The sequence below is a fragment of the Arctopsyche grandis genome, chromosome 9 (assembly GCF_051622035.1).
Source record: "Arctopsyche grandis isolate Sample6627 chromosome 9, ASM5162203v2, whole genome shotgun sequence".
NCBI lineage: Eukaryota > Metazoa > Arthropoda > Insecta > Trichoptera > Hydropsychidae > Arctopsyche > Arctopsyche grandis.
The window spans coordinates 25,973,563-25,999,336 of record NC_135363.1 but is presented as its reverse complement, the minus strand read 5'-3'; the positions used below and the strand labels follow the sequence as shown (position 1 = coordinate 25,999,336).

Below are 25,774 nucleotides of genomic sequence, written 5' to 3'. Positions count from 1 at the left end.
AAATGCTTGTTTTTATTTCTGACAGCTCTCCGAGTTGGTTCAATGCATCGAAAGTCGAAAGACGTGTAACGAGTTTTGTACGAGTGTAAAGAGTATATCCAAATTATTATTTACAATTCGAGTTATGGTTAGATTGAATTAAAAGTGCTTTTTTTATATAATCGTTTATTTTGACATGACAATTCAATACACATTCTTCCATATGTACATACATATTATACTATAGACAGATGTGTATACGTCAAAAAATCGTAAATGTGGAAAATAAATAAATATTTACAAAAAAATAAATTAAATCACTGGATAACATCATTATCATTACTTAAAAATAATACTTAAAACGATAGGAGACACTATACGTTTATGGATGTAATAATTTAAGATGTTATGTTTTGCTCGACGAGAATTTTTCATTTCGTTTGTATTATTATGGACGTCTTACAAATTGCATAGCAACAGTGATGGATTGCAAATAAAGACATTTCCCAAATTCAAACAGGTAGTTTTCTTTTTTACTATCGAGTTTTGTTTTTATTTGTGAAACAAATCGCATGGAAAATTAATAAGAAATAGATGCAGTACTTATGAATTATTTGAAAATATTACATTGCAAAATTAAATACAGAAAACTACCTGTACAATATGTTACTAACTGGTAAATTTCTTAACTAGAGTGTTTAATCGCTAAGATAAATTAAGGTAATATTCCGATGTGTAAAATTTTAAAGTCTACACATTAATTTAAGGCTGTGGCTATTTGCAGGTACTATAACTGCGAATTATTGGCTATTTGCAGGTACTACATGTGCGACAGGCGCAAAGCCTTCTACGCATGCGCGTGAACTTATAATCCGATTATAATTTCTTACATTTAATGTATGCTATACTTGTTTAATCAATCGTTCATTATATATGAGGCAAATAAATTTCGCACGTCAATATAAATCTATTCTAATAACGTGCACTAAGCCAGCAGTTTGGCTTAGCGGTAGCGTATATATTTAGCACCACTGAGGTCAAAGGTTCGAGTCCTCGCCACTGCTGGTTAGATTTGGGGGTTTTGTGACTCCAAATCGATCGTTTCTCTATCAGAGTTTGCCAATTTTATCTGATCATTGCTGAAACGGTTCCTGAAAATTGGTATTAGATCTAATCCTGTTGTCACAAAAATCTGCCTGTGTATAATTTGTAATAATTATACACAGTAAACTGAAATCTATAGATATATCTATAGACATCTCTATAATTTCGTATTTATTATATGTATAAAAATTGTATACAAAAAAAAAAAATCTAAAAATAATCCATAGATGTCTCTATGATTATTATTTCTGATTAATTGTTATATGCTATATATTCTGATTGTATATGTATGTATTACTGTATTTCTGATTTCTGATTGTTTATGTATTCAGTATTTCGTTAACGTACACCCGTCGCATTGGAGCAAATCTGTAATGGCGAGTGGAGCAAATCTGTAATATTGATTTGTAACAATAAAATAAAATATCGTTTAGCTAGTTCGCGGCTTGTACTTGTATGTAGGTTCGAACTAAATTTTAAGAGGTTTAAAACACAATTTTAACAGTAAACACGCTGACAGTGACAGTTCACGCGCATGCGCAGAAGGATTTGCGCCTGTCGCAGATATAGTGCCTGCAAATAACCAATAATTCGCAAATATAGTACCTGAAAATAGCCAATAATTTGCATATATATAGTACCTGCAAATAGCCACAACCTTAATTAAATGCAATTTTGCTCGAAGCTGAAATTTATGTAATTAAATAAACAAACTAACTGTATTTAATATATGTGTGTATGTTTAAACTGTTCAAGAACTCGGCGAACAATCAAATAATACTTAATAATATTTTGAACACTCGCATATAAATATTTTCTGTTTGATGATTTCACACGTTTACAAAAGTACTAGGGTTTAATTAAATTTTACTGAAAATGCAACACCCCCAGCACAGTAAATGTAACATTTAATCATCTAAATTATACACGTGTATTATTAAATGTCCCAATTTCACGATTGAGATGTACGAGTAAGTCCTTATCGCTTACGACTTATTGTAGATTTGGCTTTTAATGAATATCAGTATATATTTTGTCATTTAAATAGAGTGTGATTGATTTGTTATACATGTGTATGTATTACTACGTAAATCGGAGTGATGATACATTCTAATCCACAAGTTACGAGGACATTATAAAGCTCTTAACGTGCTAATATCAAAATATGCATATAAATAGTGCAAAACTACGCATTAAAATTATTTACATTGATGTGGTATATATCAGTACTAAGTCCATCGTTCGTGCACTAAAATTCAACGTACACAAAATTCATGGCAACGGCTAAAGATTGTTGACGCTGATTATTTGATTGATCCAACCGATGAACGACGACACTTTGACATAAACTCCTGGCACGTCCACTCTCCCACAGCCGAATCCCCATGACACAAGTCCGGCCAATTCGTAGAATCCGTCATCTTGACACACCAATGGACCGCCTCCGTCACCCTTGAAACATTTTCATTTTAATAAAATATTAGTCTATAGTAGAAATGGTTTTCATATGTGTACGGTTGGAATTGAACGAAAGGCTGATGTATGGGCTATGGCTGAGAAAGGGTAAGTTACGACTGATTGTGAGAAGGGGATGAAAAGGGGTAGAGATGTAATAGTTAGTCTCAGTTGGACCTGCGCTCCGCGCGGTTGGTCGCTAAACCTCCGCACGTATCGTCTTTATAAATAACATGGCTGAAAACGCACGTGTTTGATCTTCACCTCAACTGTCACATCCCAACCGTGGTCCTGAACAGCGTCATCTGTCAGGAATCTCTACCACATATATATATTTATGTATTCTAGTATTGACCCACTTTAACTCTTTGAATGCTGACCAACGCCCATCGGCGTTTTGCTAACAAGTCCACGATCCTAAAATAGGCCGATGGGCGTTGTTTTTTGAGTATGTGAAAAATAAACAAGAATACTACCCGCTAAGCCTTTCCAGGTAGCATTGAAAAAAAAAATGCATTGAACATGGGTCGAGTAATCCATGTCAATGTTTATAAAGACTGGTTTACACCGGAATTTATAACCATAGCAGAATTTCTCAATGGTATTCCCTAACTGCTGAGTATTTTAAATTGTGGCTTGGCATTTAGATTGTGAGCATTACATTTTAGCAACAATGAAGAAGAGGGAACTAGCTTTGGAAAAATACATTAAAAAATAAGTCTAAACACACCTTTACAAAACTTGAAATCCTCGGCGGTAGTGATCTAAGGTTTGTTTGGATTAGCTACAATTTTTATACCTGATTTCTATCGGATTTTTAAATAATTCTTGTTGGAAATGTTGGCGAAATTATCAGCATGGTCGATTTTCAACAGAAAAGACGTCAGCACTCAAAGGGTTTAGTCAGTGCCGGTTTTAGGGGGGGGCTGGGTCGGGCGGCGCCGAGTATGTTGGGGCGCCACTCCATGCACCAAAGGCGCTTTAAAATTTAAAATTAGGGTGCCAAAGGCGAAACTTCAATTGATTATTTGAAATTTAAACTTATCTCCGGTCTACAATTTTCTAGGGGCGCTTAGAAAAAATTGCCCGAGGGCGCCATAGGGTGTAAGGCCGGTGACACGACAACTCGTTCACAGATTTTCCGTAAACCGATGATGCGCTCCAGGCATTACGTATACGGCCATCTCTTTCTCACCCCGTCTGTTCACCATGATCTCGTTTACTCTGCTATTACGTATGCAGCCATCTCTTTCACAGACCATTTTTTCACCGATAACAGACGGTCTGTGAAAGAGATGGCTGCATACGTAATGGCATAGTAAACAAGATCATGGTGAACAGACGGGGTGAGAAAGAGATGGCCGTATACGTAATGCATGGAGCACATCACCAGTTTACGGAAAATCTGTGAACGAATTGTCAGGTAACCGTAAGGCCGGCATTGGGTTTAGTAATAACATAAAGTAGTAATGTACCATTGAATTATACATAGCTCTCAAGAATCGTACATTTATTATAGAATGTTGAATACCTGACAAGCATCGTTGCCTTCTTCACCTCCAGCACAAAAACTACTTGCAGGCAAAATGAATATTTTCTCCGTTACTGCATTGACTTTTCTAATACACTCTGCATCACTGACGATGGGGATTTCAGCCTCTCGTACGCGAAGTGGAATCGGACCAGCTAAAAACCATCGTTTATATCATAAGCCGATACAATACATAATCATATACTTTCACACTTCTGAATCATACCTTCTCCCATATATCCATATCCTGTCACAGTACAGCGTTTACCAGCTGCGTGACTCACACCTCTAGCTGGTAGGCAAACCAAACATACTCCGTCCTTTAATTCGGCCTGTCCATGTAGTTTCAACAGTGCAATATCATTATCTAAGGTTTGACTATTGTGATTGTGATGTATGTAGGTGGTAGCAACGCGTAGCGTTTGAGCTCCGGGCGAACCATACTTCCTTGTCAAATCGTGGTCTCCAACTCTCACATATATAGCATCACCAGATCGGACGATGCTATGGAAGTATACAAAACTTTAAACTTAATTCAATTGATTGGTTATATTATGTTTATTTATATTGATATTACTTTGTTACACAATGAGCTGCCGTTAAGACCCACTGTGTCCCGATGAGTGCAGCACCGCATAGGTACTGGTTAAGAGAATTGATCAGAGCCACTTGCCAACACCATTCACCATGATCTCCGTCTTCACCACCGACGACTCTTCCAACTCTTCTGCTGCCGTTGTTCTGAAGTAGAGATGGTTTTATGTATCTCCACTTATCGTCGACAATTCCGGCTGATTTAACTGTGTTCAGTTCTTGGGAGGATAATCTGTACTGTCTGGATGAGCGCGATGTACCTTTCACTCCGCAAACGTATTTGCTGTAGACTGGAGATCTCAGCGTTGTTGTTAATGATGGTGCTTGTTCTATCGGAGCTTTAATAGTAATTTTAATATGTTATGATGACTTTTTAGATACAGGTTGTTCAAATATATAAAACTGTTATTATCTAGCTCATTTCTGGAGGTAGAATAAGACCAGTGTCTTTCGACCATAAATAATGCATTTTTCCGGGATTGGAATGATAATATATTAATATAATAAAATTGCCAGCCAGTGTATATATGTATGATACGGGTCTACCTCACGGGACCGAAAGTGAAACGCCCGAAAACGCAAATATCGGAAGGCAAAGATCGAAAATCGGAAGATCTTAAGTCGAAAGATAAAAAAAGGGTCTCTCTCCCTGTCGTACATACTCATTTAATTTGCGTGAGCAGGATACAACAGGAAAAGGAACAGGTTTTTCCTCCCGTATTCTGCACGCGCACATTAAACAAGGCTGTATGACAAAAAAAAAAAGAGATAATTTCACCGCATGCCACTCATACATATATATTATATATACATAGTACCGTTTACCATGCACCCTTTTTTTTTGATCTTTTGACTTAGGGCGGTTTCAGACTAGCGTATTTTTCTGCGCGTATACCGTCGTTTCGGCATACGCGCTTACACGCGCGCTACTTTTCGCGCTTCAAAAAACCGGACGCGCGTACACGGGCTTATTCCGGCGTTATCGTTCGAACCGGTAGTGGTGATTTAGTATCAACATGGATAATACGAGCTTATAAGCGCGTCTACGCTCGTACGAGTTGCGCGTATGGAAAACGACGCGCCTATACGCGCCTACATGCACTTCAAAAAATGAGATTATACGCGCGTATAAAACGCTAGTCTGAAACCGCCCTTAAGATATTTCGATTTTCGATCTTTGCCTTCCTATATCTGCGTTTTCGGGCGTTTCACTTTCGGTCCCGTGAGAGAGACCGGTATGATACATACAATTATAGGCATAATATCCATCTTCTACAGATTTATTTCTATTTAAATATTTTACTATACCATAAGTTGTAGTGACGTGAGTTGGAGTTGTAGTAGGATAAGGAGACGGGGGAGCATATGAACTTGTGGTATCGTTCCTGCTCGCTGCTTGTTGTCCTTCATTTTGTTGTTGCTTACTACCAATCATCTCTTGAATTCTAGTCTTCGGAGCACAGCATTGAGTTCCAGTCTTGCGACATTTGAACAAATCAGTCATTTCAGCGTTTCCTGCGAAATTCAATTAACATTTTATCAAATTTCTGTATACCTAAAAACATTACATCTTATCTAATATACAATTCATCCATGACAATGCACTTACTGAAACAGGTGAAAGATAAGTATGAAACAATACATGATCCCGGACATTCTTCTCTCGTGTCTACGGGGACTGCTTTTGTTGTGGTTTGAGGAGCTGGTGTTGTCGTTCGAGGAGTCGGAGGAGGTGCTCTTGTATTGTCGCAGCACACACTTCCACGTTTGCAATTGGATGTGTGTGGTACCAGCACCGAGGGTCTTTCGCAAAACGCTGCCATGATGCTCAACAAACAAAAGCCGGGACAACGTGGAGCTGGAGGCTGTACAAAATCAACGATTAACATTCAAATGCTTCATAAAGAACCAGTGGCGTAGCGTGAATTCCTGGTGCCCCCCCGCAAAATATTTTAAGCCCCCCCCCCCCCATATATTCATATTATTTACTTATAGCAAAATAACTTTCCAAATTAATAATTTATACCTTTTTTACGTATCGGTATATGTACCTATATATCGAAGTGCATTAATAGTTTAATATGGACGACCAACAAGCAGTGCACAATATGTTTAAAGTAACTGATGGTGAATTTTCCTTAAAATCTTCCCATCTGCTAATGGTGACAGCGAAAACTTTATAATTTTTTAAATTTTATTGGTTCTAATCATATAGTTTTCTTTTATCGTTTACACATTGAAAAAATATATACAAGAATAATAGAGAATTCTCAGCAAATAGGTTGAAAAGTGGCACTGACGTTCAAAAGATGGAAAAAAAACGGCAGTCTTCTAGCCCTATTGGCATAGATCAATTACACAATGAGGATGAATTCAAAATATGTATAATAATGTATGTACATACATATAGTACAAATAGGTTGAAAAATAAAAGAAATTTTTAAAAAAGTTATTTCAAAAAAATTACGGAACAAATTAAAAAATCAGTGAAAAAGGCGCGCTTCATGGCGCCCCCCAGGTCTAAGCGCCACCCCGCATTGCAGGGTCTGCGGGCGCGGTAGCTACGACACTGTAAAGAACGACTTTACATATGTAGGTAAATATAAATTTACCGGTGTTGTGGGTCTTCGAGTTGTTGTTGTCCGGGGGGCTGGAGTTGTAGCATCGCTGACGGCATTTGTAACACAACAGCTTCCATCTCCAGGACAATCAGCGTCCGAGTCTATATCGTCACAGAACAGGGCAAATATTCCACTGACGCATTCTCCGGAACATGATTTTCCAGATGTGGACTGTTCTGGTTGCTTCGGTCTTGGAGCTGATGTTGTAATTTGCTGAAAGTAGTCATTTTGTTCTAATATATAAGCTTATTGGAGTTTTATTTAATTATTTAATTGTTGAATATATCTTTCCTACCACTACGGATGTTGTCGATGTCGGTCTTGGCGTTGGTTTTGAAACATTTGTTATTTTTCCACTTCCTTTATTTGGCACGAAGAGATTATCTGGTGGTTTGTCTCCATAGTTATCGCGTGATACGCAGCATCTCAATCCAGTTTTGCATAAATCACCAGTTGTTAAGTAAGCTTCACAGTATTCGGCTATTCTGTCTGCTACGCAAACTCCGGGACAAGTTTTAACTGAAAAATAGTATTGTCATTATATGAACTTTATAAATTGAACATTTTTTAAATTCTTAAAAATACCACTAGCATATTTTCATTCATTCGTCACTATCACTATTCACATGTTCATCATGCCAATGCTAGTACCTAATAATTACCACTGTCTTTCTTGTTGCTCTGCTTTGAAGGATTCTGTTTGTCTGATAGTTTTGTTGACAAAGCCGTATCTTCTGTACTGCTTGATATAATCTGTGTTGGTTTTGGCGGTGGACTGGGGGGTTTTTTCACGGTTTCATTTGCTACAATTATAAAAGTTAACTATGCGGTTAACTGACAATAATAATTTGAAAATATGATTACTCTAATATATTACAGTACCTGCAGCCGAGTCGACGCAACATTTCATTGACGGGTTCGGACAAGGAACATCTTCAAGAACATCGTAGCAAATTAATGTCGCTAGTGTGTGCACACACATTCCCGGACAATCTTTTGCATCTAATGTGGAATCAAGGGTATCTAATAAACCTGAAAATTAATGAATATTTGCTTCACTGTAAGATAATAGATTTAACTATCTTCCTGTGGTAGGTTTTAGTAAATTTATTTTAATAGATAAATTTTATCATTAGTTATAAATTAATTATATCTCCATAAATCTTTTGGTTATTTATAAAGTAAAAGTTTTAATAAACTATCTACATTGAAATGCAAAACGTGTGTATTTTTTTTACAATAGCATATGAAGTATATTGTTTCAGTGAACTTATTATGATAATGTTGCGTAGGGGTGGGTGGAGGATCCAAGTATAAGGCCTAAGTCATTTCACAGCATTTATTGGTGATTAAGGAGATACAAACACTGACAGTGGTCCGTTCAGAATGACTTGTACCGCCTTATAATAGATAGGTCGCTCAGGGCATCTTCGACGTCCGGTTACTTCCCTATTGTTTAGGCATGTACCCGGATATATATTCCCACGACACTCAGTCCCACGCTATCGGACACTTCTGAGAAGGGACCAATAGCGGCCAATTCGGTGGCCATTGTTTATTGCCTACTTGCACTTAGTCTGGAGATAATCCTTGAAACCAATTATAACGGTCACACAGTCTCTGGGATGCTACTCGGCCTAATCCGATTGCACTTACTCGGCGGTGTACGTAACAATAATAAAACTTAAATGGCGTTTGAATATCGAACAAGCACCAAAATTCCTTTTAAGCCAAAATATGCTAAATCAAGCAGCCAATAACTTATGTGTGAAATCGGAATAGTGTACGTACATATCCCAATTGAGCTAAAAAATGCACTCGAGATAGTTGCACTCTCGAGACATCCAAACTTTCAAAGATGCTCAAGGAGAACTAACGCAATAGAATTCCACAAAAAATTATCAAGGGGTATGTATTTGTATGTTATCCGAGGGTGCTAACCTTTTTTTTGTGGAATTCTATTGCGTAAGTTCTTTTTGAGCGCCCTTGAAAATTAGGACTTTACGAAACTGCGCCACTATTCAGTGCACTTTAGTGCATTTTTCCGGGAACCATACCAACTTCATACCGTAGAATACATATTTAAAGAAACTTAAAAAAAAAGTTTTTTATAAACATACCTCTTCTATAATTTGTATATAAAATAATTATTTTGAATAAAAACAATAATTTTATTTTACTACCGCCATCTATGTTTAAAACTAATAAACAAACGATGGATAAACGTCAACGACTATCTTGCCGGGCAGATATCAAACGCGTCTTACACGATATTTTTGCACCATCGTAATGGCGGAGGATCCATTTACTTATATTGATGACCAAAATGAGCAATATGGCAAAGTACGAAAATGATCGGATAAGAGGCAAACTTTTTCCTGAATTGTAATCGTAAGTGAAACGTAAATGAGGTACATATGTAAAAATACAGTGAAAACCAATATTTTTTTTATAATTTTATTTCATACTTGAATGACTCTTTTAACACAAATACATATTGATACGTATACGAAAATTTTAAATGAAACCATCATTTGTACCTGTTTTTTTTTACCCTTTTTATATATGTAATTCAAAAAAATTAAATTGCTGAATTATTCATACATATTTTACATAGATACTGATCTTTTGCCCCACAAGTAGGTTTTTACTACTTCACGAGCCAAATAATTTAGTGCTGTTTTTCTCGAACGTGCATTAAAATGTGTGCCATCCGAATGTTCACCAGGACGAACGTAAATTGCAACCTTACGACCGCCCATTTTGAACAGAAAAACCGTAAGAGGCGATCGCCGCGCGCTTCACTTTACGCCAGTGTCCAATAAAATTACTGTTAGGCCGAGAGCTAAGAGGTGTACGTGGGTCGATTAAAGCCCACCATTCGACATGCTCATAATTCTTATAAACATTTTTGTCGCGCACGCCTGCTAACTGTAAAGCTCGCAGCGTAACGCCCCGCTGATGTAACGTTATGTGGGGCTCATTTTATTCACGTAACGTAACGCCATGAATGAACACCGACCGGCCGGAATGTCGTGAAGGTCTTCTCTTTCGGAATTCGATCTTAACTGTTTTACAAATACCTCGACGATTATGTATTTTGTGTAATTAAAGACATAAATTTAAAAAAAAAAAAACTTGCACACTTAACAGCTTGACCCTACTGTAAAATTTGACCTATATTTGATATTACCTTTAAACAAAATATTCAGCGGTCGTACAATATGAAAAGTCGATAAACCGGTATCGTCGCAAATGGGCACGTGAAAAATTGTTGTCATATGAGTCAAAAAAAATGCGTTTAACACACATACATATTTACGTCTAGGTCTGCAATAAAAACCGTCATTCGATGAGTCTGTGATGATTCAACGGGAAACGATCGAACGAAAGTTTTATAGTGAAATTAAATTTCACTAATGCAAAAACTACGCACGGTTTTATTGTTCATAACGGCTAGTTAATTTCCCTTTGTTTGTTTTTTGCCATACATGTAATTGCATTCGATTTTAGTTCAAGTGTTCCATACAAATGTACAGTTAACTCATACAGTTGATATTTATAAATATACTTACTTGCGCTACATGCATAATTATCTCATCGGAATTGCTAGTTGGATGACTAGTTATTCGTGTCTAACGTTTATTTGACCCCAAAATGTGTCGAGTGATCGTTTCGTCACCTTTGATTTATATTTAATTAAAGAACAAGTTTTTAAAAACTATAAGATAAATGCATCAATTAAGGGGAAAATGCAAAAAAATTGTTTTATTTATATTGTTGCGTAGGGGTGGGTGGAGGATCCAAGTAAAAGGCCAACAGTCGTTTCACAGCATTTATTTATGATTAAGGAGATACACGCACTGGCAGTGCTAAGTCCAGAATGACCTGATATCGCCTACGTACCGCCTTATAAAGGGTAGATCTCTCAGGACGTCTAATCTGTTTACCTATTGTATAGTCACGTATTCGGATATGTATTCCCACGACATTGGGTCTCCCCATACCGATTCTGAGAAAGGACTAATAACGGTCATTGTTTAGCCTAAATGCACTTAGAGTCCAGATATAATCCTGGAAGTAAGTGCAAGCACTTAGTTAATCCGTTAACAGATAACCCTTGAACGGTCACATAGTCTCTGGGATTCTATTCGCTTAATCCGCGGCGTACGTAACAATATCTACTGAAATATGATAAATTATTCTTTATAAAATAGTCTGGAGACAACCGTAAGTGATTTGGTTTATAATAATTGACCAAAAAATTTTCTTTTGTACATATGTACATACATGTGAGGTTTTCTATTACAATCAGGGCTGTGGAGTCAGAGTCGGAATCACGGCGTCGTAGAATTTCAAGCGTATTCAGAGTCGTAATAAAAAATCAAACGACTCCGACTCCTTTTTAATATTTTCTTAATTGATATTATTACGGTATGTGTCAATTAGTAAATTAATAATTATTGAATTAATAAACGAAAAATTGAATAATTTATTTGTAAAAATCATGAGTTTAAATTACATTATAATTAAAATCGATGAATTACACATCTTTTGATGTTTTGTGGTCAAAACCAATTGTTTCCTCCATATCATACTTTTTATATTTTTAATTAAATTGATTTGTATGTTTACGAAATTAATATACATATATATACATTATGAATGTACCTACTTTTTATTAATAGCTATTTCACTACCAATAATTCAATAAATTAGGGTACATGTCAATTTTTAATGATTTTTTTAATTCCATTAATTTTTTATGTTCGTCGGAGTCAAAGCAAAAGGTAAAGTCAGATTCGGAGTCGGTAAATTTTTAAGCGATTCCATAACCCTGGTTACAGTTCATACGAGATACAATTAGAAATATTTTTTTTAGTTTAAGATTTCAGACTTTAAACCTAAATCACAATTCATACATTCGAGAGGAATCATTGAAAAGTTCTGGTCGATATAATGCAATTGAAAGATAAAAAGCTAAAATGTATAATTTTAGCTTAGTTTTTTTTAAAAAAAGTAAATTTTTTTATTTGGTAAAAATACTTTTAAATTATATAATCGATTTTAAGATGTTTATGTATTTGTCCTTTAAACAGTTTATTTGCTTAAAACATAGATATTCGCCGTCAATTTATTTCTAGCCATACATCAACTTTCGGAAAAACCATTTCATTTGAATAACATCTGCAAATGGAATAAATATCATAAAAACGATTGAGTAGAATCTTGTAAATACATAGATTAACCAATAGATATACCGTGACATTAAATACCAAAATTGTCAACCTACTACATATACATATACATATATCGCTCAGTGGTTGCGTTTATTTTTATCACCGGGTTCGTTCCCGTGCTAATCTTCAATGCTGCTGGTTACACTTGGATATTTGTGACTCCAAGTCCATCGTTTCATGTCAGAGTTTGCCAATTTATCCGATTTTCAATTAAGCGGTTCCTCAAATTGGCAAAAATCATCCTACCTGCTGTCACAAACATCTGAATTTCATTTAAGTACAATATTTAAAAATTTATTTACAAGTCTAAATCTATATATGTCTCAAAGTATTAATTAATTAATTAATTGTTAATTTCGTGTTCTTGAGCCTCTCGATATACAGTGATTTATGTAATAAAAATGCTGTAATGTTTGTAATTAATTGTCTAGGAAGGCGCATTGGAGTCTACCTGTCAGGCTTTCCTGGTATATATCTATGTAAAAAAATATATCATGATTATATATGTATAAGTATTAACTTATAATGAATTTGAATCACATAGCTTCTATTAAATTTATTTGGAGTTTATTAACCTGCCTATTTAACCACACTTTTCGATAGTAAGAATTTGCTTCAAAGCCGTGATAAACATATTATCTCGTTAAAAGGGATCGCGCTGTTTGTTTTATCGTCGTTATATTAACGGTATTTCATTGAGAGTGTTTGCATACCAATTGTCAAAATTAGCACACCGAAAGGCCCACTCCAAAATGGAAAGCTAGCAAGTGTGAGTCGTGTGGATTTGCGGTTTTGAACATGACGAACACTTAACCCTTTCTTTGACGATCATCAATATTGAAATTGGCAGTTATTTATAAAATTCTTCTACCAAGCAATGTCGGGATTAGCCATTAAGAGTCTTTTTCTTCCTATGACTATACCCAGCCAGCAGCATAGCTCGGTCGTTAAGCCTCTGCCTAACACCGAGAAGCGCCAGGTTCAATCCCATGAGCTGACCTCGATTGAAAATATTTTTTCTGGTATATCTGTAGTGCTGCTGGTCAGACCTGGATATTTGTTACTCCAAGAGTTTGCCAATTTTTTTTTTATTACGATCAATGTACACTCGTCATTACAGATCGCTCCAATGCGACGAGTGTACGAGAAAGGTCAGACAACGTATACAGTACGTTCAATAAACATCGAATACAATAAAGAAATAATAATCATAAAGACATCTATGGATTATTTTTAGATTTTGTGCACAATTATTATTACAATTTTTATACACATAATAAACACGAAATTATAGAGACATCTATAGATTTCAGATTTCTGTGCATAATTACTACAAATTATACACACAGATTTTTGTGACAACAGGAAATGATATATTACCAATTTTCAGGAACCGTTTCAACAATGATCAGATAAAATTGGCAAACTCTGATAGAGAAACGATCGATTTGGAGTCACAAAACCCCCAAATCTAACCAGCAGTTTGAGGAGTCGAACCATCGATCTCAGTGGTGCTAAATATATTAATATACCATTAAGCTAAGCTGCTGGCCGATTTCATTGTTGAAACGGTTCTCGATTGAAAATTGGCTAAAATCCTTCCTACCTACCATGTCACCACTATTTGAGATTGATTAATGTACAATAAAATGTAGGTACGATTCATAGATGTCTCGTTAATTTGCGAGTTTTCAGTGTCTCGTAATTCAGCGACTTGTATAATAAAAATGCTGTATTGTTTGTAAATGGCTAGGAAGGAGCATTGGGGTTTACCTGTAATGCCTTCCTGGTATAAAATGTAATAAAATAAATAAATAAATACCCAATTTCATTTATGAAAACGCTTTAGAGCTTCATTGATCAATGTTTTGTTTAATTTAGTTCATTGAGTCTTCGAACAATGGGAGTTATTAAAAGTAAACGTGTATTCCCATGTTTTGACAACACGCTGCGTATTCATAATAACTAAGTACATCGTGACAGTTTTGCTCTATTCCTTAATTGTCTTCCTATGATTACGCAAGCGATCTTATCTGGATTGACCAACTTTCTCCACTCAAATATAATATCAAAACAATGTGATTCCTATGGAAATTTCTCGGCATTTTTACGGAACCGTCTGGTGTCATTATCAGTTGTATCACCGTTTCCGCTTTTGTGTTCCGACAACATTCTTGGCGACAATTCTGATGATTTATTCACCGGCCTGTAACACTTTCAGTATTGTTCTTGGTGCTTCGGTGTCAAAAATTGAAACATTTCGCAATGAAGAAAAAGAGAAAGAGAGACAATGCTAAGACAAAGATTAATTAGCGGTGATATAAAGCAATTTAAAAGTTTGAATTGAGTGCATAGAACAAACGAGATTACAAAATTACCCAAAAATCTAATTACACCGAGGAAATATGCAACGAGTAAAAGATTATGCACTAATTAAAGACTTAAAATGGTACTTGGCACTAATAAATGCCAGTGGTCATATCTTGTATTATACCATTGGCTTTACTAAAATGGTAAACGGACTACTAGTCATATGTGAACTAGTCACAGGACAACCTGTCGCTCTAGATCGGTCACTCGTGATCACCCGTCACACTAAAACTAGTCACACCCTAAAACTGGTCACGAGAAAACTGGTCACACCCTAAAATCGGTCACGAGAAAATTGGTTAACCGATTTTAGGGTGTGACCAGTTTTAGTGTGACGGGTGATCACGTGTGACCGATCTAGAGCAACCGGTTCACATTTGACTAGTAATCACTGAACCACTAAAATAGTAGTAACATTTCACGGGCTGAAAACCAGACTGGTACAAGTGACATTTAAAAAAAAGCTGGTTTATGTGCTAAAATAATAGCATTTCATATATGTATGCTATTATTTTAGCACTTAAACCAGATTTTTTTTTAAATGTCACTTGTACTAGTCTGGTTTTCAGTCCGTCATTTTTCTTAATTTTATGTCATTAACAGAAATACATATTTTTTATATGTATAATAATATATTTTTGATTTATATCCAAAAATAATTCACCACGAATATCATTTGTTTAAAATAACGTGTGTCCAGATCGCTTGTTAACAACTTTTGTTAAAATGAGTTTGAAGAATTGATTAGATTGTCTACTTACTACTAGTTGATTCTGAATAGGGAAAATAATACGATAATTTTCCATATACAAAAAGAAGTGAACATGAATCCCAATATGGGCACAAAATGCTGTCACTAATATTGTTTTTTTGCTTTAATATCAAAGTGGCCAACGTCTATACATAAACCGGCCAATTACTATGGTCTCTCCTTGTAAAATATTCTTCTGAATACTACATATATGTACATATGTAAAGTCAAGAAAGTAATGATACTCAAATTTTAATCCCAAAAATGTAATACTTTGAAAATATTTAGATTCCAAAAAGATTAATGGTTACTGTTCCAAGTGAAAAATTATTTGACCAACGGTGTGCATATTGTAAATAGTAGAGCGAATCGACTTTGATGTACATAAATTTAAAAAATATGATTAAAAAAATGTTCGTGCCAGTGGGTCAATGCTAATGTTACTAATATATATATTTAAATAATGTTTCAATACATTTTTTCAGTATTTATTTGTATGCTTTATCAAATAACGCATGTAACGTGATAACTGATCGTTATTAGCTAGGAAAAATATAGGTATGCATACAGTAACTAGGCTTTGGAGACGAAAAAAGCCGCGTAATAACTGTAATTCATTTCAAGACCCATAATTCTCGTTTTACGGATGGGCACCTCACGCGGCAGAAGTGTCTGTGTGCAGACAATATTTCGCGAAAAAAGTGGCACAATATTATTCATAAGCGGTCGTCTTATTTATTTATTTATTTTTTTTACATCGTGATAGTTTTAGTAGTATTATGTTCGGAGATTGAAATCTTTTTGTATGCTTTTCGTCTATTTTTTATATTTATTAATTTTCACTTGCAAAAATCCACGGAAAAAAAGAGCAAACTTTCGACTTTCGCGCGTCTTTTTTGCATTAAAATCAAATTATAACGCTATTTAAATTTTTTCGTCCCCCTGCTGATGACAATGCTCGCATAAATTTGTATAAATTGTGACATTATATTTATATAAAAACAGTTGACAGTTACAGGATATGCTTTTTATAGTGTTATTAAATGAGAACGATTGATGCAACAGTGATATTGGCACCGTTATGGGCAAATAATAAATAATATATTGGTAACGATGGGAAAAGTTCCTATTCGAAATTATGCATTTGCATCCCCCTCGTGAAATTAATGTTGTTGATTGTGTAAAAAAATGCAATGAACCTAAAAATTTTAAAAACTGCAATGAATCTATTTTGCATATGTTGAATTTCTGGTAAAAAGTTTGCATTTTTTATGCATATTACAGACCTACATATACATATGTGTACAGGGGTCTAAATGAATTCAGTTCTATTGGAAATCGTCTTTTCATTACAACATAAGTAAACAGACATACATATGTACAGCTCATTCACCCCAAATGGACATTCTCTCTAAGTTGACGCAAAATATATATGTATTTGAAATGATTTTTAAACTTGTTTTAACCAGATAAGATAATGAGATTCAATACTATTTCATATTCAAAGAAGTAGAAGTATGACAATTGTAGTTTATGTAAATAATAGAGAGAATAGTGGCAATGGGCGGGTCATGTCGCTAGAAGAACGGACGAAAGAAGTGCTCGAACGGTACCAAGAGAATGTAAAATGGTGCAATGAAGGCTACAGGGGAAATGGGTTTATCAAATTAGAATGTGTGGGATGAGATGAATGCGATTTGCACAAAACAGAGACGAATGGAAGCGTGTTGAAGAGGTTTTCATCGTAAATGGTAATGATTTAAAAAAAAGTATGCTTGTATGACAATGATCTTATTTCCACGTCTGAAGAATGTGGAATAAGTATTTTGGAAAAAGGCAATAAAATTAAAGGAGAGAGATAGATAGGTAAGATTAAAACTGTAGATGAAAGTCCAAAGTCAATTGCTGAATCGATTCACTTCCTTTAATGTGTAACTGTTTTTAAAGAAGAATTTTTCCTACCTACGTAACCTAACAAAAGATCTAAAATCCTAAAATACTAAAAAAAGTGACTTAACAGAGCAACGGTGACTGAAGTGGTAGTATGTAAATATAGCAAACAGCTAACCAATGAATACACATAAGCAGTGACGGATCCAGTAAATGGGGGGACCCCAAGCGCATTTGAAATTTGAGGCCCCCCACTTCAGTAAAAAAAACGTTATCGTTATTTTTACCATGCTTTTCAGTATATGGTTATTCATTAGAACTTGACAAAACCATATTTTTTTTATTTATTTACTATATGTACTTGAAACACTAACAGTTTTTGGATTAAACTGGGTAGTATTTTAAAATACTATGTAAAATAGGTATTAATTTAATCGATGCTTGGCCTACTCTTACTGTGGACAATGATAATAATTTGTAAGTTGTAAATTTTGGTAGAAAAGGCCCATTTCGGGCCCCAAAAATTCGAGGGCCTCAAGCGCGCGCTTATTTTCATGTATGATAAATAAAGGGCGGAAAATGTTCATACCAGTGGCGTGCAGTGAAATTATTTCTGTTTTAGTCACACAGCCTTACTTACATGTGCGTGAGCAGGATACAGGGGGACTCGGTATGACGTCACCTGTTCCCCTTGAATCCTGCTCGCGCACCCGTAAGGGCCGGGCCGCACCGCTCAACTCGCGAACAACTTGGTTGAGGGCGACCAGACCAATGCATGCAGGTAGATGGGACATGCGGCACCCATCAACTTGTTTGTCGCACACATTTCCATACATTTTTTCGTGTCGCGCGACTAGTCGGCCGACAAAGTTGCACGGTGCGGCCCGGCCCTAAGAAAGACTGTGCGACAAAAACAGGAAGAACTTCACGGCACGCCACTGGTACATAGGTACCTAAACTTGAAAGATCAATTAAATTTGAAATGGATCAAACAAGGTTGTTGCCCTCAATAGACAGACATTTTTAAAGCAGTCATAGACAGAACCAGGCTAGTTTAACCCTTTTGAGTGCTGACGTCTTTTCGGTTGAAAGCCCGCCACGCTGAAAATTTCGCCAACATTTCCAACTACAATTATTTAAAAATCCAATAGAAAGCAGGTATAAAATTTGTATTTAATCCAAACAAACCCTAGATCATTACATTAGAAAACTACCGCCGAAGATTTCGAGTTTTATAAAGGTGTGTCTCGTCTGTGTCTAGACTCTCTAATATATCTTGCAACAATATAAAATAAACAAAAGAAGTCTATTAATGTATGTATTTTTCCAAAACCAGTTCCATATTCTTCATGGTTGTTAAAATGTAATGCTCACAATCTAAATACCAAGCCACGATCTAAAATATTCAGCAGTTAGGGATTTCCATCGGGTAATTCTGCTATGGTTATAATTTCAGAAATTCCAGTGTAAACGAATCTTTATAAACGTTGAAAAATGAATGCCATGGATTATACGACCCATGTTCAATGCATTTTTACTTTATCTATGTACGTAGTAACAATAGATGAAGTTTTCTGATCATGCGAAAATTCGAACTCGAGATTTTGACTGATTCGAACTCAGAGTCGTTTACTGATCACGTTTTCATGATTTAGAAAAAATGTGTGTGTGTCTGTTTATTTTGGGGATTTTTTTTCAATGCTACCTGGAAAGGCTTAACGGGTAGTATTCTTGTTTAATATGTACATGCACAAAATACAACGCCTATCGGCGTTTTTCAAGCCCATGGACTTGTTGGCAAAACGCCGATCGGCGTTGGTCAGCATTCAAAGGGTTAAAAAGTACTTCAATGTATTGAATATTATACAAATTGATAAGCATCTCAAACTTAATCTGCATGTAGTCTTTTTCGGTCTCCGTGATGAGACAGAATGTTAAATTACAGAAAACGCAAATATCGGAAGGCAAAGATCAAAAATCGAAAGATCTTAAGTCGAAAGCTAAAAAAAAATGGTGCATGGTAAACGGTACATACTCACTTAATTTGCGCGAGCAGGATAAAACGGGAACAAGAGGAACAGGCTTTTCCTCCCGTATTAATGTGCGCGCGCAGAATACGGGAGGAAAAGCATGTTCCTCTTGTTCCTGTTGTATCCTGCTCGCGCAAATTAAGTGAGCATGTACCGTTTACCATGCACCATTTTTTTTTTTTGATCTTTCAACTTAAGATCTTTCGATTTTCGATCTTTGCCTTCCGATATTTGTGTTTTCTGTAATTTAACATTCTGTCTCGTCACGTAGACCCAGTCATTTTATGTATGCATCGATTACGTTCCACTTTTTACAAAGTTGCAGTCCTCTTTAGCGATAATGGCAATCCGTGTGATTAAACTAATTCCTATACCCATTCTACTGTTCCCGATATTTTAAAAATCCTATCTTTTAACAATATTTCTGTCAGGCGACGACTTACTGATGCTACATTCTTCTTTAAGCTCATAAATGGTTTCCTTGATTGTTCTGATTTACTGAATAAGGTTGATTTCAAGATCCCAGTTAGGTATTCTAGACACGTTGCACTGTTTTCACTCAATCCTTTCAATACTAATTCCCAAAAATATTCTTATATGCAGCGTGTTTATCGTATGCTTAACGGGGAGCTGAATGAGGTTGATATATTCGGTATTTCCTTACATCAATTCAGGACTGCCATCAGAAGAGTTTTGATTGATTAATCCATTTCTATTATATATTCTCGATGCGGTGCAAACGATCGACAAGCGCCAGACAGACTGAAGCACAGATTAACAACACGTGTACCTTATGCGTGCGCACTGCTCGCACTTACACTAAGCGAAATCTACCCGACACACCTACCCTGTATACGTTCTGTGCTTCTGATACTTAAGTTCCGAATTTTGCCTTATTAAACTCGCCAGAAAGATCCAACTCAATATTAATAATTACCATTTTAATAATTGCATCTGTGCACATCGAAAGGTTACTCGTCATCTGATGTGCAATCTATCATTCGTGAAGTCGACAATTGCGTTTAAAGCAGCCATCCAGTTAATCTGTGGTTCAGTCTGTCTGGCGCTTGTCGATCGTTTGCACCAAACCCATATATTCTTTATCAAATTATATTATATCACTTTATGTTTAATTATGAATTGTCTTATTTAGTCATATTTTATTTCTTATTCTTTTCTTTTTCATTTGTTTGTCTGTATGTGCTATGTAGATATATTATGTATTTTGTAAAAATCTATAATTGGGGCTCAGATGTTATTTTGTTATATTTATTCTTTATTTTTATGAATTTCTACATCTGAGGCCTGTTGATTTTTCAATAAATAAATAAATAAAATTCGCCATAGTCGATCAAAAAGAGCTGACCTGTGTCAGTCGGGTGATCGCGGACAAAAGCTCTGCGTCACGGATCACATTTGCCTAATCCGGCTATATCCGAGTGATGTATAGCCGTGAAAGTTCCGCCGAAATTCGATTGATTCACTTTTGAACGATCGACTCAATTAGCAATGCACAATTTACTTTCATTGAAAGCATTCGCTGAATGTGAAACCATTTCATGCTTGTTCTCACATCACACCTGTGGTGATTCGCACACGACGCATAGTTGACCGTTTCGAAAAGAAATTTTTAGAATAATTGACAAGGATCGACTACTGAGAATTTACATCAGTATTTTTATCAACGTCGGAATGTACGGTGAGAACTGTTTGCTCTTTGTATTAAAATAGTGTCTTCGGTGACGTTTTAGCAGGTAGAATCTACCTGCTTTACCTGTGGGTACTCAAATGAAAAGGTAATATGATCATTTCCTCTTCACTCCATCTACATACATATTACATGCATACATACATACAAGAGAGTATTCTTACTGTTATTATTGATCAACCTATACCCTGCATACATACATTCATGATTATATGTCCATATGTAGGTACATAGAGATAAAATTTCATAAAAAAGACACCACCATACTTGATTAATTGATTTTTAATGTTATAAAAATAGGAAATGCCTACTGTTGAACTAGTTTTTTAGCCATGGTTACGACTTGGAACTAATCTGTAATGTCACTATGGACAAATTGTAAAGTAAATAATGGATATTTTTATATGACTGATGTTATTTTTAATATCCATATAGCCAATTACTGTAATATTTCCTCTATTCCTCAATCGATAATAGTTTAGTGTTATACAAAGTATTACATATATAATACAATACCTTCCTGATTTTATAGGTCATTCATATTATTACAAATTTTAATATTTTTTTTAGAGAACAGCCCTACAATCATTACAACCCCACACATATTTATTTTTCAATAATTCATATTAAAATTAAGATAAAAACATGACTTTTTATTGTAGTGTTTTTTTTTAATGAAATAATATAAAGAAATATTACATATTAATTCAAGAAATTTTGTTAGTGGTTTTGAGCAAATAATTCCAGTAAAAATTACTCATATAAAATCTTTGTTATCTAATTGAATGGAGTACTTAAATTTGATTTCTTGTCAAAAAAAAAATGACAATATCTTCAATGATACATTCCATACATGTATTTATTTACTTAAATTCTTTTATATATGTGCCAAAAAGGTGCCAAAATTTCTTCAGCCGAATAATTTTCATCGTAAATTATCAATGTGATTGACATTTGTACATTGAAAGGATATTTACCTGAAAGAAAACTTCCTGCGAAGGAGTCGTCCTGTGCTCTGATCATCCACGGTCCTGTCAGGCACATGAAAATAACCACACCCCAAGGAATCATCTTGAATCCTTCAGTCATTCGTAACGGTCACAAAATATTCACTCTTCCAACGACAAAAATTTCAGTCAATAGATCGTTATATCGAAATTGTTACAAACGAAGAACCATGATAACTAAACGTCACGTCACTAAATCACAAATACAAATCATAAATCACAATAAAAGGGCAAAATAAGTTGCACGCCCAATTATTGTAATTTAATGGCGCGAAATTTAAAATGTTTAATGTGCGTTTGACTTGAGTTGTGTGTTTAGTTTCTGAATAAGTTGTTTAACTATTGATAAAGTGTTAAATTATTAAGTTATATTTAGTGTATGCGTATGTGTGCTATTTGTTAAGTGTATGATAAGTACCCAAGGTAAACGATGATGCTTTGGCGAAAGCACAACCTGAACTGGTAACGGAGTGGTCTTTCGGCCCACCGCTAACTTCTCGTATGCCATCGTTAATCTTTAACACTTTAACGACCGGCAATATGGCTTATAATTTAGGTTTGCTTTGTAATTTTTGGCAATCTGGTTTTTTTCAGGATTGATCATTATATAATCGGTTTTTCTTCTACACAAACTTTGGTATGAAAAATTATATTAATAGGTAGAAGGGAATAAGTATTTCTTAACCTTTCTGTAATAATGTTAGAGAAAATTAATAAAATAACATAAACAAACTAAAAATTTATTTCATTTCAGTAATAGGGACTACTATTTTGGTAACAACATTAAACATTATGAATGTGAACCTTGGCTTTTATTGACTTCTTCTCCTTATTTATAAAACTGAAACGGCGTCTGTAATTCGTTTCTGATTGGCTGTCGTCAAAGTCGTTTCTGATTGGCTGTATTGATCAAAGACGTTTGTGATTGGTTGGTCATTTTTTTTTTTTCGATTCAAATAAATTTAATAAAAGAACAAATAAAGATTTTTTTCATGGTTTCATTTCCATTTACCGAGAGAAGCCGGATAGCACCACTAGTATATTACATATCTTGGTGTTTTATAGTCTGTTTCGAAATTTGGTTTTCATTATGTTTATAGCTGAAAGCTAAACTTACACATGAAAATTCAACTCATTTATTTTAGAATTTTGAAAAAAGTTCCTTTTTTTGAGGTGCAAAATAATTATGAAAGAAAATTATGCGCCAAAATTTTTTTAATGCCCTTAATTTACAGTTTTTTCATTGTTAAAATCAATACTAAATACATCTAAGTTGAGCCAGAAGCGAAAGTTCATTTTTTTCATTCATTTTCTTAAATCAGTTAATTTTTCTAAAATTATATAGATTTCAATGTAGGATTGCAGATTCGTTATATACGGTCGTTTTTTAATATATTCTTCTTATAATATTTTCTCCAGAATCAGGGCCCTTCAAATAACACAGGACCTGAAAATTTGTCCCTCTTTACCTCCTTTTCGCCTGGTCAAAACTAAGAAGTTCTCGTTTCTAAAACGAAATATTCAAACCAAAGGCACTCACTTTGAACCCTTTATTATGGTTTTATTTTTAAATTATGCAAAAAGACTTAAATACTCGGATATACATATAAAGATATGCCAATCAAAGTCAAAGGATATAAAGTTATAAATCAACTTCAGCCATTTAATATCCATACATTTTTGTTTTTCTTACATACAAGATATTGTAATATATTTGCATGAAGCAAACTACTCTCTTATTATCGAAAAAGTGCAAAAAGCATTTCTTCTTTTTCTTTATAAGAAAAAGTATGGGTACTACCCATATCTCTATCCTACTCCTTTCCTTTTGGGCATGCTTGGGTATAATTCCCTTGAACTTCGGAGAAACTTCTCGTTAATTTCTTTCGTTCTCCAGCTATTGCGTGGTAATAAGTAGAGGTAGGACCGGAAGCGTGCCGTTCTTTGTTTATTGTTCGTTGTGCATTGTTCATTTTTATGATGAACCTTTGTTAAAGGTTCGCCGAACCTTTTTTTTGCACTCTAGCTTTGTGAATAGACCCAAAATGCCGTGATTCCTGAAAAAAGCACGCTCTCTATCCGCCCTTTAGTAATAAGTCATGCCCGTTGTTGCTGGAACAGTTGGGACTTTATGACCCTAATAATTATGTGCGTGGTAGACATCATCATTTGATGGTTGTACCTGCTGCTCGCACAGTTCTTTTTCGAATGGCTCCTATTCCAAGAGCTATTCGACTTCTCAATGAAATCGTTGCTGCCGTCCCCGAATGTGATATTTTCCACCTTGGGGAGCGTAGATTATCGGATGTTATTCTAACATATTTATCTGGTAACCTGCGCTCATCATTACTTTCTTAATTTGAATGTGATGTATGAGTGGAATCTTAATCTACTCTCTTCCATTTGGGCCTCGCTGTGATTTTATTTTTTATTCATATTTTGTTGATTTATTTTACTTTTTCTTTCTCCTTTGTACATTTTTATGTACTATTTTAATTGTATTATTATTTTCCTTTTGTTACTTTTTTTATTTTTTTACTTGTATTATCTTTGTTAAATGTAGGCCATTGTGGCGCATTAGGTTCTTCCTGTAATGCCACAATGGTCCAAAACTATTAATAATAGTAATAATAATAATAATAATAATAATTTTAATATCAAAGTCATTATGCAGCACTGTGAAAAAAATATTTTAATTTTGACTCAACGTCTTAATATTTGATTAATGGAATCGACACAAAGTTCTGACGCTCCACACGATTATTCACACTTGACGTGTGGAAAAATAAAGAAAATCAAAAAGGCATTGGCCGTTAGAGTGTTAGCGAAGCACCTTTGAGAAGCAACAACAAAGCAAAGGTCGGTGATGGAATTGGGGCAGTAGCCAATGAGGTCTTGGCGGCCTCTTCCGTGAACCATTACCGGACCGCAAGTCTTCTGCAACTTTTTCACCAAACCTATCACCCGACACGTCTTCGCACTATTTTTACCACACGATCGGTCACCAACAAGCCACCAACCAAATCCCAAAAAACCAAAAAACCAAAAAACAAACAAAAACTGACTGAATCACATCGACATACGCACAGAATTTCACCGTTCGAAATTTGGATCATCCCATTGAAATCGAGTCGATTTTCAAAAATAATTAAAAAAAAAAGAGATCCAACACCAGATGGGCGATCGATGCGTCGAGCGTGATTCGATTTAATTAATGGTCGATACGTATGCGCGTGTGTGCCGATTGGTGACCGGAAGTGGCACACACCGTGCAATATTTTTCGCGAATCGTGAAGATTAGACCAGTCATGTGCGCTTAGATCGTGAAAGTCGACCGAAACGGGAGAGGGGGAAGCAAATAGACCGGAAGTCGGCCAATTAAAGCGCATTCAAAGTCTTTTTTTGTCTTCGAATCGTTCCCAAATTGTCGAATAAATCTCCAACTGCCTAAAAGCATTACTATAACTTGTGTGTGAAAATATATATAAATTTTT

General features: G+C 35.1%; 1 protein-coding gene across 1 annotated transcript; it reads right to left on the bottom strand.

The window, feature by feature from the left end:
- Positions 1-2,367: 2,367 nt before the first annotated feature.
- Positions 2,368-22,320, bottom strand: mas (trypsin-like serine protease domain-containing protein masquerade). Its single transcript, XM_077438810.1, has 12 exons — positions 22,251-22,320; positions 8,167-8,316; positions 7,947-8,087; positions 7,586-7,803; positions 7,276-7,497; positions 6,273-6,528; positions 5,972-6,178; positions 4,902-5,001; positions 4,647-4,796; positions 4,296-4,573; positions 4,070-4,224; positions 2,368-2,535 (listed from the first exon to the last, which is right to left on the bottom strand). Exons 1-12 carry the CDS (start codon positions 22,315-22,317, stop codon positions 2,368-2,370), a joined length of 2,112 nt encoding a protein of 703 aa, XP_077294936.1. The 5' UTR covers positions 22,318-22,320.
- Between the last annotated feature and the right edge of the window lie 3,454 nt (positions 22,321-25,774).

Excerpts from the sequence above, each read along its gene's own strand:
- mas (XM_077438810.1), bottom strand. The coding sequence starts at position 22,317 with ATGTGCCTGACAGGACCGTGGATGATCAGAGCACAGGACGACTCCTTC. Across the intron at positions 4,797-4,901 it reads ACATCGCGCTCATCCAGACA|AAGAGTTGGAAGAGTCGTCG; the intron begins GTACAGATTATC and ends CAACGGCAGCAG. Across the intron at positions 4,225-4,295 it reads ATATGGATATATGGGAGAAG|CTGGTCCGATTCCACTTCGC; the intron begins GTATGATTCAGA and ends GATGGTTTTTAG.